This window comes from Rattus rattus, chromosome 3, assembly GCF_011064425.1.
Source record: "Rattus rattus isolate New Zealand chromosome 3, Rrattus_CSIRO_v1, whole genome shotgun sequence".
NCBI classification, from domain to species: Eukaryota; Metazoa; Chordata; class Mammalia; order Rodentia; family Muridae; genus Rattus; species Rattus rattus.
The window spans coordinates 214,957,459-214,971,258 of NC_046156.1; the positions used below are offsets into that span (position 1 = coordinate 214,957,459).

The window sequence follows — 13,800 nt, forward strand, 5'->3', positions numbered from 1 at the left end:
TGTTGGAGCACAGTTATAAATTGTAGCTTTCAAATGGTGACAATAAGTCATTAGCCCTAATTTCACCCGTAGAGAAAACATCCGTACACAATGAAAGAGGAATTAAGGCATTCTTGGAAGAAAAGTCATACTTCCATACCAATATGCTCAGAGAGAAAGAACGCCATGAGAGAAAGTTCTGTGAGTTCAAGTGCAGTGATAAGAAGCGGTCATATGCCTACCTCAGAGCAAGCGCTGAAGGAGAGTCACACTCCTTTGTGTGTCTGTTTTAAGCTGGTCTCTTCAGTGGAGTGTCTAGGGAACACAACAGACTTTGTGTGTGTTCCAAGTAACACTTTCCTGGTTTCCCACCATCTATATAGTAACTCCTCCATCCAGGCCAGTGTAGATTCAAAAATCTAAATCCCAAACATTTGATTTCACCAAATGAAGACTCAGGAGTCAGATGCTGTGGTGAAAGCCTGCTAGGTCAGAAGCAGAGAAAGAACCCAGCTGACCTTCCTACTCCACTGACATCCAGAAAGGAAAACAAACAAACAAACAAACAAAAACAAAACAAAACAAAACTGTGTCTCCTTCTTTATGCTGTCTTAAATACCCCTCTATTCAAAGTCCTTCTCTTCTGTTTACTTACCTTTGTTTACCTCTTTTCCTATTGTTAACTTTATTTAGCACTTTGAGTAGGCTGAACAATGCCACAAATACTCATGTACAGTAAACAGAAAGCTCTAGGATCAAAGGCTGAGCCACAATTAGAAGCAGATCCTCACAGTTCACAACGTCCCAGTTAACAGTGTGATTAACTTTTCTATAATAGGCCAGCAATTTTATATCATCCTTAATCCTCATGTTCCTCTCAGCCCTGCTGAATATATCAGAAGACCCTATTAACTACATTCACAGTCTGTTCCGTTGGGAGCCTTTCTACCCCTGTATCGCTTGACTGAGCTGTCTCAGAGCCTTGTGTCTCTTTTTCCTGCCTCTGTTAGTCCAACCATAGATTAGCATGCATATTCCCCAGTACAGTCATGGAATTCTTAATAAAATGGGCCACTCTCCTGTTTCCATCCATAATTTTCGTGACAGTTCAGATTATGCTGGTACCTCATCCTCTCCTCATGACAGGATCTAAAACTGCCCCTTTCATTTGCGCCAGCCTTTGAGTTCTTCCCATCAGTTTGTAGGGTTGTTCTTTCTATGGAACCCTTTAGATTGTTGTCCTCATCACCTAGAATAGTCCTCATTAGATCTAGAATCTGTCTATTGTTGTAAGCATGTGGACAGTCCTTTAAGGAAGCTTCTGCTGAAATTCCATGTCCAGCCTGGTTTAAAATTGCACCTACCATCACCTTGTGTCTCTGAGTCTACTTTGCCTAATTTCTCTTCACACAAGACCATGGAGCAAAATAGTAGTAATCCCATTTCATACTGTGCATCCTCTGCCAAAATCTTGGGTTCTGGGAGTATAGGTAATCTACCCGTCCATTCTGCATACCGATATCCATGCTGGGATGTACTAGGAAGTTAATCCTTAGTACTCAATAAAGACACTATTTTGGCTTTTCCTTGGCTGCAGTATTGAATTTTCTAAAAGCTCTGCAACAACTATACTTTGAAAAATCAGATGCATACATTGCACAGCTCATTTCCATGCTGAAGAGTGAAAAAGAGCCAGTTCTTTCTTCCTCCCCACCTTTTGCCTTCAGCTTTCCCTGCCCCTAAATTTCTAGGAGAGATTAAAATTTAAATATTTCTTTTTCACCCACCATGTTTAGTCTTCCAGCCTCTGCAGTCTAGAACATAGCCCTGAGTTTGCCCACAACTGTATTCTTATCTAGACAACAGTGTCTCTCCATGTCCAGTTCTTCTCTTCTGTTCACTTCAGTGCAGGCAAACCCCCTGCTCTCTAACCTCTGTGTAGCTTATTGAAGGCAATTAAGAAAAGTATAAAGTCCATGTTTAATGGCAGTGTAGTTACTGCCAATTGGTTTAATAATATTAGGATAACTTTATAGGCATTGTAGGCTCATTTCCCTGCCTTTGTTTAATTTTCAGGAGCTGAGGAGCGCTGAAACAGTTGGCCGGATCCTCTTATCTCCAGCTGTTTCTGGGAAGGACTTTGTGAGAACAGAAGGCACACTGGTCTTCGAGCCTGGCCAGAAAAGTGCGGTGTTGGATGTTGTCTTAACACCAGAGACAGGTTCTTTAAATAAATTTCCTAAACGCTTTCAGATTGTGCTTTTTGACCCAAAAGGTGGTGCCAGAATTGATAAAGTGTACGGGACTGCCAACATCACTCTTGTCTCTGATGTGGATTCTCAAGCTGTCTGGGGTCTTGAAGACCTACTACATCAGCCTCTACATGAAGATGTTCTCAACAGAGTGCTCCATAGCCTCAACCTGAGAGTAGCCACAGAGAGCACAGATGAGCAGCTCAGTGCTGTGATGTTCATAATGGAAAAGGTAGAGTATCCTTGCAGGTAGATGTAAGCTCACAGTTCAGAGAGAAGGTCAAAAAGCCCAAATCAAAACTAATACCTCATCCCGGTATAATGCCCAATATTGTGAAATAAGAGTAAATTGTAATTTCTAAACATAAGTGTGAGATTCCTCACACCTGCCTTGTACATTTTCTTGAGTGAGGCCTGTTTGACATCGTTGCTCTTAGACTGGAAACTGTGGGTAACCTGGTATAGCCAGAATCCAACAATCCAACAACAGTTTGTTAAAAAGTAAGAATAGGAGGAGCCATAGAATTTCAGGCATCCATTAGCATGGACTTGCCCTAGTCAGCTTTTATATGAGGTCAGTTATTTATTTACTCTCCTACAAAATATGCAACTACATAGAGATATAAAAGTTCAAGATTATAAATGGAAAATATTATCTAAAAAGTATTGTTACTGAAGGAAAAGATTTTTATAGTTTGTCTTAAGCTTTATTACCAAGATAATGCCCTTTTAACATATTTATTTATAAGCATAAAATTTTGAGTCCATTCATATGAACCCCCTACATGGAGACCTTTAATTATTGAAAATGTTTTCTATAGGATGTTAGAATATTATTCTTATTCCACATATTTCTGTAGGCACAAGGCACACTCGTGTACACCAACATACGTGCAGACAAAGCACTGATATACAGAAGTCTGAGGGATAGAACATTATAGCATGTAAAGAAAAGGTTATAGAAAACCTTTAAAGCACAGAGAGGTGGCTGCCATTTTGTGTAGAGGACACTCTAAAGATAGAGTTCCTGCAAAGAAATGGTGATCTTTAAACTTCAAATAATAAAACAGATGGGACTATAGTAAATGTATCCTGACCAAAAAGAGAGAAACCATATATAAAGACTACATTTTAGAGTGTAAAAAAGAAAATTTCAAATGTTTTAGAGGAAAAATTGGTAGTATGGAATTCTGCTACTCTTTTTTCCTCATTAAGTTATATATTAACACTATGAACTATATTGAATAGGTAGGGAGAGAGAGGGCAGTGTTGTCTAGTCCCTGATTTTAGTGGGATTGCTTATAGTTTCTCTCCATTTAGTTTGATCTTGGCTACTAGTTTGCTGTATATTGCTTTTACTATGTTTAGGTATGGGCCTCGAATTGATGAGGATCTTTCCAGACTTTTACAATGAAGGGGTGTTGAATTTTGTCAAGTGCTTTCTCAGCATCTAATGAGAAGATCATGTGGCTTTTTTCTTTGGATTTGTTTATATAGTGGGTTATGTTGATGGATTTCTGTATATTGAACCATTCCTGCCTCCCTGGGAAGAAGCCTACTTGATCATGGTGAATGATTGTTTTGATGTGTTCTTGGATTCTGTTTGTGAGAATTTTATTGAGTATTTTGGCATTGATATTCATAAGGGAAATTGGTCTAATTTCTTTGTAGGGTCTTTGTATGGTTTACGTATAAGGGTAATTGTGGTTTAATAGATGGAATTGGGTAGTGTTCCTTCTGGTTCTATTTTGTGGAATAGTTTGGAGAGAATTGGTATTAGGTCTTCTATGAAGGTCTGAAAGAATTCTGCACTAAACTCATCTGGTCCTGGGCTTTTTTTGGTTGGGAGACTTAATGACTGCTTCTATTTCTTTAGGGTTATGGGACTGTTTAGATGGTTTATCTGATCCTGTTTTAACTTTGGTACCTGGTATCTGTCTAGAAAATTGTCCATTTCATCCAGATTTTCCAGTTTTGTTGATTATACACTTTTGTAGTAAGATCCAATAATTTTTTGAGTTTCTTCAGTTTCTCTTGTTATATCTCCATTTTCATTTCTGATTTTGTTAATTTGGATGCTGTCTCTGTGCCCTCTGGTTAGTCTGGCTAAGGGTTTAATCTATCTTGTTGATTTTCTCAAAGAACCAGCTCCTGGCTTTGTTGATTCTATGTATAGTTTTGTTTGTTTGTTTGTTTGTTTGTTTCTACTTGATTGGTTTGAAGACCTAGACAGAGCAATTAAAAAAAAAAAAGGTCAAAGCACTACAAATTGGAAAGGAAGAAGTCAAAATATCACTATTTGCAGATGATATGATAGTATACTTCAGTGACCCCAAAAATTTCACCACAGAACCCCTACAACTGATAAACAATTTCAGCAATGTGGCTGGATGTAAAATTAATTCAGATCAGTAGCCTTCCTCTACTCAAAGGATAAACAGAATGAGAAAGAAATTAGGGGAAATGACACCCTTCATAATAGTCACAAATAACATAAAATACTTTGATGTGACTCTAAACAAGCAAGTGAAAGATCTGTATGACAAGAACTTCAAGTCTCTGAAGTAAGATCTTGAAGAAGATTTCAGAAGATGGGAAGATTTCCCATGTTCAGGGATTGTCAGGATTAATATAGTAAAAATGGCCATTTTGCTGAAAGCAATCTACAGATTCAATGCAATCTCAATCAGAAATTCCAGCTCATTTCTTCACAAAAAGCAATTTCCAAATTCATTTGGAATAACAAAAAACCTAGGATAGTGAAAACTATTCTCAACAATAAAAAAACTCTGGGGCAATCACTATCCCTAACCTCGAGCTGTATTACAGAGCAATAGTGATAAAAAATGTATGGTATTGTTGCAGAGACTGGCAGGTAGGATCAATGGAATAGAAATGAAGACCCAGAAATGAATCCACACATGTATGGTCACTTCATCTTTGACAAAGGAGCTAAAACCATTAAATGGAAAAAAGACAGTATTTTCAACAAATGATGCTAGTTCAACTGAAGGTCATCATGTACGAGAATGCAAATTGATCCATTCTTATTGTCTTGTATGAAGCTCAAGTTCAAATGGATCAAGAATCTCCACATAAAACCAGATACACTCAAACTAATAGAAGAGAAAGTGGGTAAGATCCTCGAACACATGGGCAGAGGGGGAAATTTTGTAAACAGAACACCAGTGGCTTATGCTCTTAAGATCAAGAATTGACAAATAGGACGTCATAAAATTGCAAAGCTTCTGTAAGGCACTGTCAATAGGACAAGATGGCAACCAACAGATTGGGAAAAGATCTTTACCAATCCTACATTTGATAGAGGGCTAATATGTAATATATACAAAGTACTCAAGAAGTTAGACTCTAGAGAACCAAATAATTTTATTAAATAATGGGTACAGAGCTAAACAAAGTATTTTAAACTGAGAATTTGCATGGCTCAGATGCACCTAAAGAAATGTTCAACATTCTTAGTCATCAGGGAAATGCAAATCAAAACAACCTGAGTTTCCACCTCACAGCAGTCAGAATGACTAAGATCAAAGACTCAGGTGACAACAGATGCTGGCAAGGATATGGTGAAAGAGGAACACTTCTCCATTGTCGGTGGGATGATGCGATTGCAAGCTGGTACAATCGCTCTGGAAATCAATTTGGTGGTTCCTCAGAAAATTGGACATAGTACTACCTGAGGACCCAGCTGTACCACTCCTGGGCATACACCCAAGAATACTCCAACATGTAACAAGGACACATGCTCCACTATGTTCATAGCAGCCTTATTTATAATTGCCAACAGCTGGAAAGAACCCAGATGTCCTTCAACAGAGGAATGGATACTGAAAATATGGTACATTTCCTCAATGGGGTACTACTCATCTACTAAAAACAATGACTACATGAAATTCTTAGGGAAATGGATGGAACTAGAAAATATAATCCTGAGTGAGATAGTCCCATCATAAAAGAACAAACATGGTATGCACTCACTGATAAGTGGATATTAGCCCAAAAGCTTGGAATACCCAAGAAACAATTCATAGACTATATAAGTCTCAAAAAAAATGGATGACCAAAATGTGGATGCTTCAGTCCTTAGGAGGAACAAAGTACTCAAGGGAGAAAACACAGGGATGATGATTGGAGCAGGGACTGAAGGAAAGGTCATTCAGAGACTGCACCACTTGGCGATCCATCCCGTATGCAGGCACCAAACCCAGTCATGATTGCTGGTGCCAAGAAGTACTTCCTGACAGGAACCTGATATATCTGTCTTCTGCGAGGCTCTGCCAGAGCCTTAGTGATACAGATGAGGATTCTTGAAGCTAGCCATTGTACTGAGCACGAGGCCTCAGTGGAGGAATTGAGAAAGGACTGAAGGAGCTGAAGGGGTTTGCAACCCCATAGCAAGAGCAACAATACCAATCAACCAGACTCCCCCAGAGCTCCTGGGGACTAAACCACCAACCAATGAGTACACATGGAGGGACCCATGGCTCCAGCCACTTACGTAGCAATGGATAGCATTGTCTGGCATCAGTAGGACAAGAAGCCCTTGGTCCTGTGAAGGCTCCTTGTCCCAGTGTCGGGGAATGCCAGGGTGTTGAGGCGGGAGTATGAGTTTCCTCACAGAAGGAGGGGGAGTGGGAGGGCAGTATGGGAAAGGGGAGAAAGGGGGGAAAGGGGATAACATTTGAAATATAAATACATAAAATAATCCAATAAAAATAAATAAATGTTTAAAAAGTATAAAAATTAAATCATGTATTATCATCTGTCAAAAGGCAACACTCTAAATGAGATATGACAAGGGTCTGGAGAGATGACCCAACAGTTAAGAGCATTAGCTGCTCTTCCAGAGGATGAGGGTTCCATTCCTAATAACAACATGGTGGCTCACCACCGGCCATATCTCTAGTCCCAGGGGATTCGATAACTTCTTCTGGTTTTGTGAACACCAGGCACACACATGGTATATAGACATATATGCAAACAAAGCACTGATATACAGAAACATAAAGATTTAGATGTGGGAGCACATTTCAACGTTCTAGCCATAGAGGCAGGAGGAAGGCAGAAGGCAGAGGCAGCTGAGCAGTAGTTTAAGGCTCATCTGGGCTACATAGTGAGAGGGTGTTTAAAAAAATCCCCAATTAATGTTGGTAGTCCATACTTATATCAACACTTATTTCAATAAAATTGTCAAATAGCACAATACCATAGGTCATCATTTTGTTTGGAATTCAACTCTGAGATTCTTAATTCACAGCTCTAATTCATGTGAATGTATAGCAAGAATTGTGTTTTAGAAAAATAAATGGGAACACTTTTGCAGATATATGTGTAATCTTAAGGCTTATTTCAGCATTATTATTTATTAACATATAATTATATAATATATAATAAATATAATATTGCATGCAGTGTCTAGTACAGTAACGTTCACTGAAGTGTTACATAGCCTGTTTACGCAGTGGCTGAACCATGAAGATTAGCATAGTGTGTGATGTCTTCTTGATGACAAAATCAGAATGTATATTTTTTGATACACTCATGACTGTCAAATATGGATTTCTCGTTTTAGACACAATTACATAGTGAAATGAAAGGAATCGTGAGTTAATAACTGACATGTATATAACCACTTATAAATACCCTGCACCATTCATATCTAACATTTAGCAAATAAAAACAAAGGATGACTAGTTATATATGAATTTCAGGTGAGCAATGCATTTTAAATGCAGCTACATCACTACCACTTCAGCACTGAGAGCAAAGAGTTACTAATCATGGCCTGAAATGCAGAGAGCCAGTGGTACTTAGTGCACTACCCTCCATCGGAAGTTACAAAGCGATCCACCCTCAGCTTTACCAGAGACTAGAGCTTCCATGTGCTGAATACAATGTTGTATGACCGTATGTGAATATGTTTGAGTATGTTTGACATTTTCTGGTTTCATTTTCTCTCAGGTTCTAAGCACTTTGATGATGTATGCATCCAACATGAATATTTCTTTCAATGGATCCTAGGTGGGAATTTGTACGATTGAAGTAACATACTGTTTTTTATTTGAAGTGGACACTGTTGTACTAAGAAGAATAACAAAAACTCTATAAATATTTCCTAGATAAAGCCCATCTGTGGGCTCAGACAATCTTTGGTATAACAATATTTTTGACTCCTGACTTTCCCAGGTGTGGAAAAACCCCAATTATTTCTAGTGCTATCAGTTGACTTAATAACAATACGTAGTTCAAACTCCTGTGCTATTTGATATTCTAATGTTTTTATTTTAGCAGCTTCATCTTTCTGGTTATTATAGCTTGGTAGTACTAGAGTCAGGAGTTCTGATGCTGTATTCTGGAACGTCTACAAAAGCACAGGAATAGCATGTCCTCTGGAGTCTAATAGACTACCCCCTCATACACAACCACATGGTTCTTTTTTTTTATTTAGTTTCACTCCTGACAGCCTCTTAAGGTTTTCCCATGTGAAGTTCCTGTCTTTACTGTTTTGTAAACGAATTTTTGATAGCTTTGGGTTTTCTGTTATTTTCATAAAAATGACCTTTTAGAGCCAAATTGTTTTATCATCTGCATCTTATCAATGTATGCCTTGTAGTGCAGCTGTTTTTTTTTTTTTTCTTCTCATTTTTTTTATTAACTTGAATATTTCTTATATACATTTCGAGTGTTATTCCCTTTCCCGGTTTCCGGGCAAACATCCCCCTCCCCCCTCACCTTCCTTATGGGTGTTCCCCTCCCTACCCTCCTCCCATTGCCGCCCTCCCCCCAACAGTCTAGTTCACTGGGGGTTCAGTCTTAGCAGGACCCAGGACTTCCCCTTCCACTGGTGCTCTTACTAGGATATTCATTGCTACCTATGATGTCAGAGTCCAGGGTCAGTCCATGTATAGTCTTTAGGTAGTGGCTTAGTCCCTGGAAGCTCTGGTTGCTTGGCATTGTTGTACATATGGGGTCTCGAGCCCCTTCAAGCTCTTCCAGTTCTTTCTCTGATTCCTTCAACGGGGGTCCTATTCTCAGTTCAGTGGTTTGCTGCTGACATTCGCCTCTGTATTTGCTGTATTCTGGCTGTGTCTCTCAGGAGCGATCTACACTTCTGCACTTCTTTGCTTCATCCATCTTGTCTAATTGGGTGGCTGTATATGTATGGGCCACATGTGGGGCAGGCTCTGAATGGGTGTTCCTTCTGTGTCTGTTTTAATCTTTGCCTCTCTCTTCCCTGCCAAAGGGTATTCTTGTTCCCCTTTTAAAGAAGGAGTGAAGCATTCACATTTTGATCATCCATCTTGAGTTTCATTTGTTCTAGGCATCTAGGGTAATTCAGGCATTTGGGCTAATAGCCACTTATCAATGAGTGCATACCATGTATGTCTTTCTGTGATTGGGTTAGCTCACTCAGGATGATATTTTCCAGTTCAACCATTTGCCTCAACAATTTCGTAAAAGTCGTTGTTTTTTGATAGCTGAGTAATATTCCATTGTGTAGATGTACCACATTTTCTGTATCCATTCCTCTGTTGAAGGGCATCTGGTTCTTTCCAGCTTCTGGCTATTATAAATAAGGCTGCGATGAACATAGTGGAGCACGTGTCTTTTTTATATGTTGGGGCATCTTTTGGGTATATGCCCAAGAGAGGTATAGCTGGATCCTCAGGCAGCTGTTTTTATGTGGTTTTGTTTAGGAGTACACTAGGCTCCATTTGCCCGTCGCTTAGTGTTTTTACAGATTTGCTAGTGAACTAGCTCAAGTTGTGTTATTACAGTCTGACAGTAGCAGGGGACTCTGCAAGCCAGTGCAGATGGCTGGCTGGCACGTGTTGAGCTTGGCCAATAACCAAGACTTGTGCCCTGTGCCAAGTTGTTTGTTCTCATTCTGCCTCAGTTTCCTTATGTGGAAATAAAGATGATGATAAAATCTGCCTGTGACTAGAGATTAGAGGAGTTTTGTAAATTATTGAGAGTGATAGCGTGCCTACACTAACCCAGTGTTAGAAGAATGGGTTTGGTTGTTGTTGTTACTTTTCTTAAGTGAACTTTGTGTTTCCCTTGAGCATTAAAGTCAAGCTTGAACAGCCGTCTAATAAAATGTACACATATTGTTCTGACATTTTCTTTCAGAAATGTTTAATGTTAAGATGAACTTTAGCTTCTCCAATCCTAGTTGCTTCTCATCTATCGCCCACTGTAATTTCGTAGTTCTGGGAGTCATATTGTGTTGTCTGTTGTAAAATTTGTCTCAGACGTAAAACAACTTCTACATCTGTAAGCTTAAATAACTCGTGCTGCTCATTTAAGCATCTGGCATGTCTTAGGGATTTAGCCTACGGTCATCTCATTTGTTAGTCTCCTCTCTGAGCTCTGAGAGGGTCTCTTGCTTGAGCTTGTCTTTTGTTTGTTTCATTTGGTCTCCTTGCTTCTGTACCCAACAGGCCATGTACTATTCATTTGTAATTGTACTATCAAATTTGTATTGTTTTAAATCATATTTTCTGTGTGGACTGTTCCCTTAGCTTTGAAATGGATAGTCTCATAAATTCAGTTCTTGAGTTTGGGTGTGAGTTCAAAACTGCAAAAGTACAAAGCTACAAAACAACAACAACAACAAAAAAAAAAAAACCCAAAAAACAAACAAACCAAAAAACAGGGCTAACATGAGCACACCTTCACCTTTTCTTGCTAGGAAAAACGGCAATAGTTTCAAGGATATCATGACTTTATTACTATAATAAATCACAGAGAGTGATTGTGTGTGTGTGTGTGTGTGTGTGTGTGTGTGTGTGTGTGTGTGTGTGTGTGTGTGTAGGGTTGCAGAAGGCACAGTGGATGAACTATAAATTGAGTTTGAGGTCTGGGATTTCCCAGATATATTAGAATATGAAGGAACAATAAGAACTGTCCTTGTACTTCAAATACCAACTCAGTTCTTCAAGGTGGGAAATTACATTTGAAAAAGTGATATGCCAGGATGCCTGGAATGGTCTTAATTGAAGAGAATTTTCTCATTTGGCTTGCTTTTGTACATTAATGTTACATGCGGTCACTGTTTGCTTGTTGAAACACAGGCAATTAAAAACAATCTCATCTCTGTTGTGACATATTTTTGAAATATTTATTTCCTTGTTCATTCATTAAAGAAGTAATGAATTCTTGGAGTAGTTTTAAAACTGTGATTTAATTCATGATGTTAACTATTGCCACTAATCTAAAGGATATGTGCCTTGTAGGACTTTAAGTAATACTTAAATACTTTAAGTATTTAAATATTTAAAGTACTTAAATGCTTTAAGTGAATAGAAAGTATTTTAATGATTATTTCTTTTTTTTGTCAGTGATCACCCATGCCTTTTAGATGGAAATAATAATAATAATTTTGGATAATAATAATGGATAATTTTGATACCATCTTCTCTTCAATTCTTCATATTTGTCAGATTTAGAGAAATTTTAATCCAGCAACATGGCAATGGATCACATCCAAAGACCTTCTTGGTCTGTGTGATCCTGCTGGATTGCAGACAGGCCACACATTTTTAATCCCGCTGGTTGGACTATAGACATGCCCTTAGTACACACCTTTAATCGCAAACAATGAAGTTAAAGTTAATTTGTAGAAGGAAGCAGCCATTTTTGAAAGTGGTGGCTAATTGAAGGGCAGACAAAGTGATGAATCAGAGAAAGATTTAACAGAGTCAGAGAAAGGATATGCTTAACTCTGGTGAGGACAGGGAAGAGAGAGTTCAGTGCAGTGGATGTGAATCAGTTCAATCAGTGTAGTTCTTGCAGTGCAGTTGGGTTCAGTCTTTTCGTGAGTTGCATTAGTTTGTATAATTCATTCAGTGCAGTTGAAGCCAGAGAGTAAGAAGGAGCAATGCAATCCATGGAGAAGCAGAGAGCAGCCAGTTTGAATCAGTTAGCTTGGAGAGGAGTTTGAGTCAGAACAGCTGATAATTGAAACAGCCAGCTAAAGTTCAGAAAAAACTAGAAAGGATGAGTTTATTCAGCAGTCAGCCTCTGAGATCACAATTACGTTTGGTGAATGAATGACACATTTATAGTCACAGTCAATGATTATTAATGAAAAACATGCAGCGTATATGTTATATATAATGTAAAAAGTGGTTTGTTGAATACATAATTTAATTCTTACATTTTTTTCAGATAATGATGGAAGGAAAAAATCAAGCTTTCAGTATAGAAAGCCGAACTCTTTTGTATGAACTCCTTTGTGCTCTCATCAACCCAAAGCGCAAAGACACTAGGGGATTCAGCCATTTTGCGGAGGTGGCTGAGCATTTTGCCTTTTCTCTTCTGACGGATGTTGCCTGTGGGTCACCTGGTGAGAAGTAAGTATTTTGTAAAATTGTCAGTGCCTGAATGTATTTCCTCATGGCTTGCAAGCAGTGAGTGCAAGTGGACATCAAGATGATACACAGAGTATCGGTTAGTGCTTTGCCTCTGTTGGTCAATGAATCCAATTATTAGAAGAAAATCGCAGCCCCAGCAAGAAAAATGAATGTGTACGATCAACACAGTGCTTCTGTTTAAGAGCATCTTTAAGAATAAAATATCATCTTGTGTGGCCCTGCATTTATTCAGGGAGTGGAAAACACATCCTGAAGAGAAAGAACACCGACTCCCAGCCTTGTGCGGTGACTTTTGCTACCCGAAGTCCCAGATGTTTCTCCCACTGGGAGACGTTTCTCAAAGTTTAGGGATTTTTTTTTTTTTTTGTGGCTGCAGTTCTACAGAAGGAAGCTAACAAGAGAAAGAAAATAGCATGTGACTCATGGTCATTATTAACTACATCACTAACTATGTAGCCATTTGTTAATATTTTTGTGTATAGTGATATAAAAATTACATTCATAATCTAAATGGGATTATTATAGTCCAAAGACCTCAAAGTATTTTATTTTGTTTTGACAGCCTAAAATCCACTGACATTAGAATATGGGCAGAAATTAAAATCCCACTTGATTTCCATGTTGCTGATCTACACTACCTGAAAACAATAAATGTCATTTTATTGCTATTTAATAGGTAGTGGTTTAAGAATATTTGTATAAAAACCATCAACTTTATTATTTATTTTCAATAAAAATTGTCATCAATGTCTAGGAAATCTCAATAAGCTCGAGTAATTTCAATAATGAACTCTGTCAAACTAACAAAGAAATCATAATTATGATTATATAAACCTCAGAATATTAGGTTTTTGGTTGTAGACACATGAAATTCAAAACAAAAATTACATATAAAAGACAAGGTATAAAATACAGAGAACATTGATGATATTAGTTATATCCTTGCTAAATCCAGATTGCATTAAATTGAATAATGTGGGTGGCTATTCATAGTTAGAAACAGAGCAATACTGAAAAGTGTATAAGCCTCATGTATAAAAGTTGGTGTATAGAGTATGTATATTTTATGAATCGCCATTTTAGGTAAGCTATTGAAAGGTATAGTTGGGGCTCATTTTTTTTTTTTTTGGAGCTGGGGACTGAACCCAGGGCCTTGTGCTTGCTAGGCAAGT

The 13,800-nt window shown here is 38.2% G+C and overlaps 1 protein-coding gene across 1 annotated transcript in view; it reads left to right on the forward strand.

Moving 5' to 3' along the window:
• The window catches only part of LOC116896083 (adhesion G-protein coupled receptor V1-like), a 58,816-nt gene extending 46,060 nt beyond the window's left edge, over positions 1-12,756 (forward strand). The window contains exons 13-14 of the mRNA XM_032897061.1: positions 2,056-2,463; positions 12,423-12,756. Coding sequence (XP_032752952.1) covers positions 2,056-2,463; positions 12,423-12,611 — 597 coding nt within the window. The 3' untranslated portion in view covers positions 12,612-12,756. The remainder of the gene's footprint in view (positions 1-2,055; positions 2,464-12,422) is intronic.
• The last annotated feature ends 1,044 nt before the right edge of the window (positions 12,757-13,800 follow it).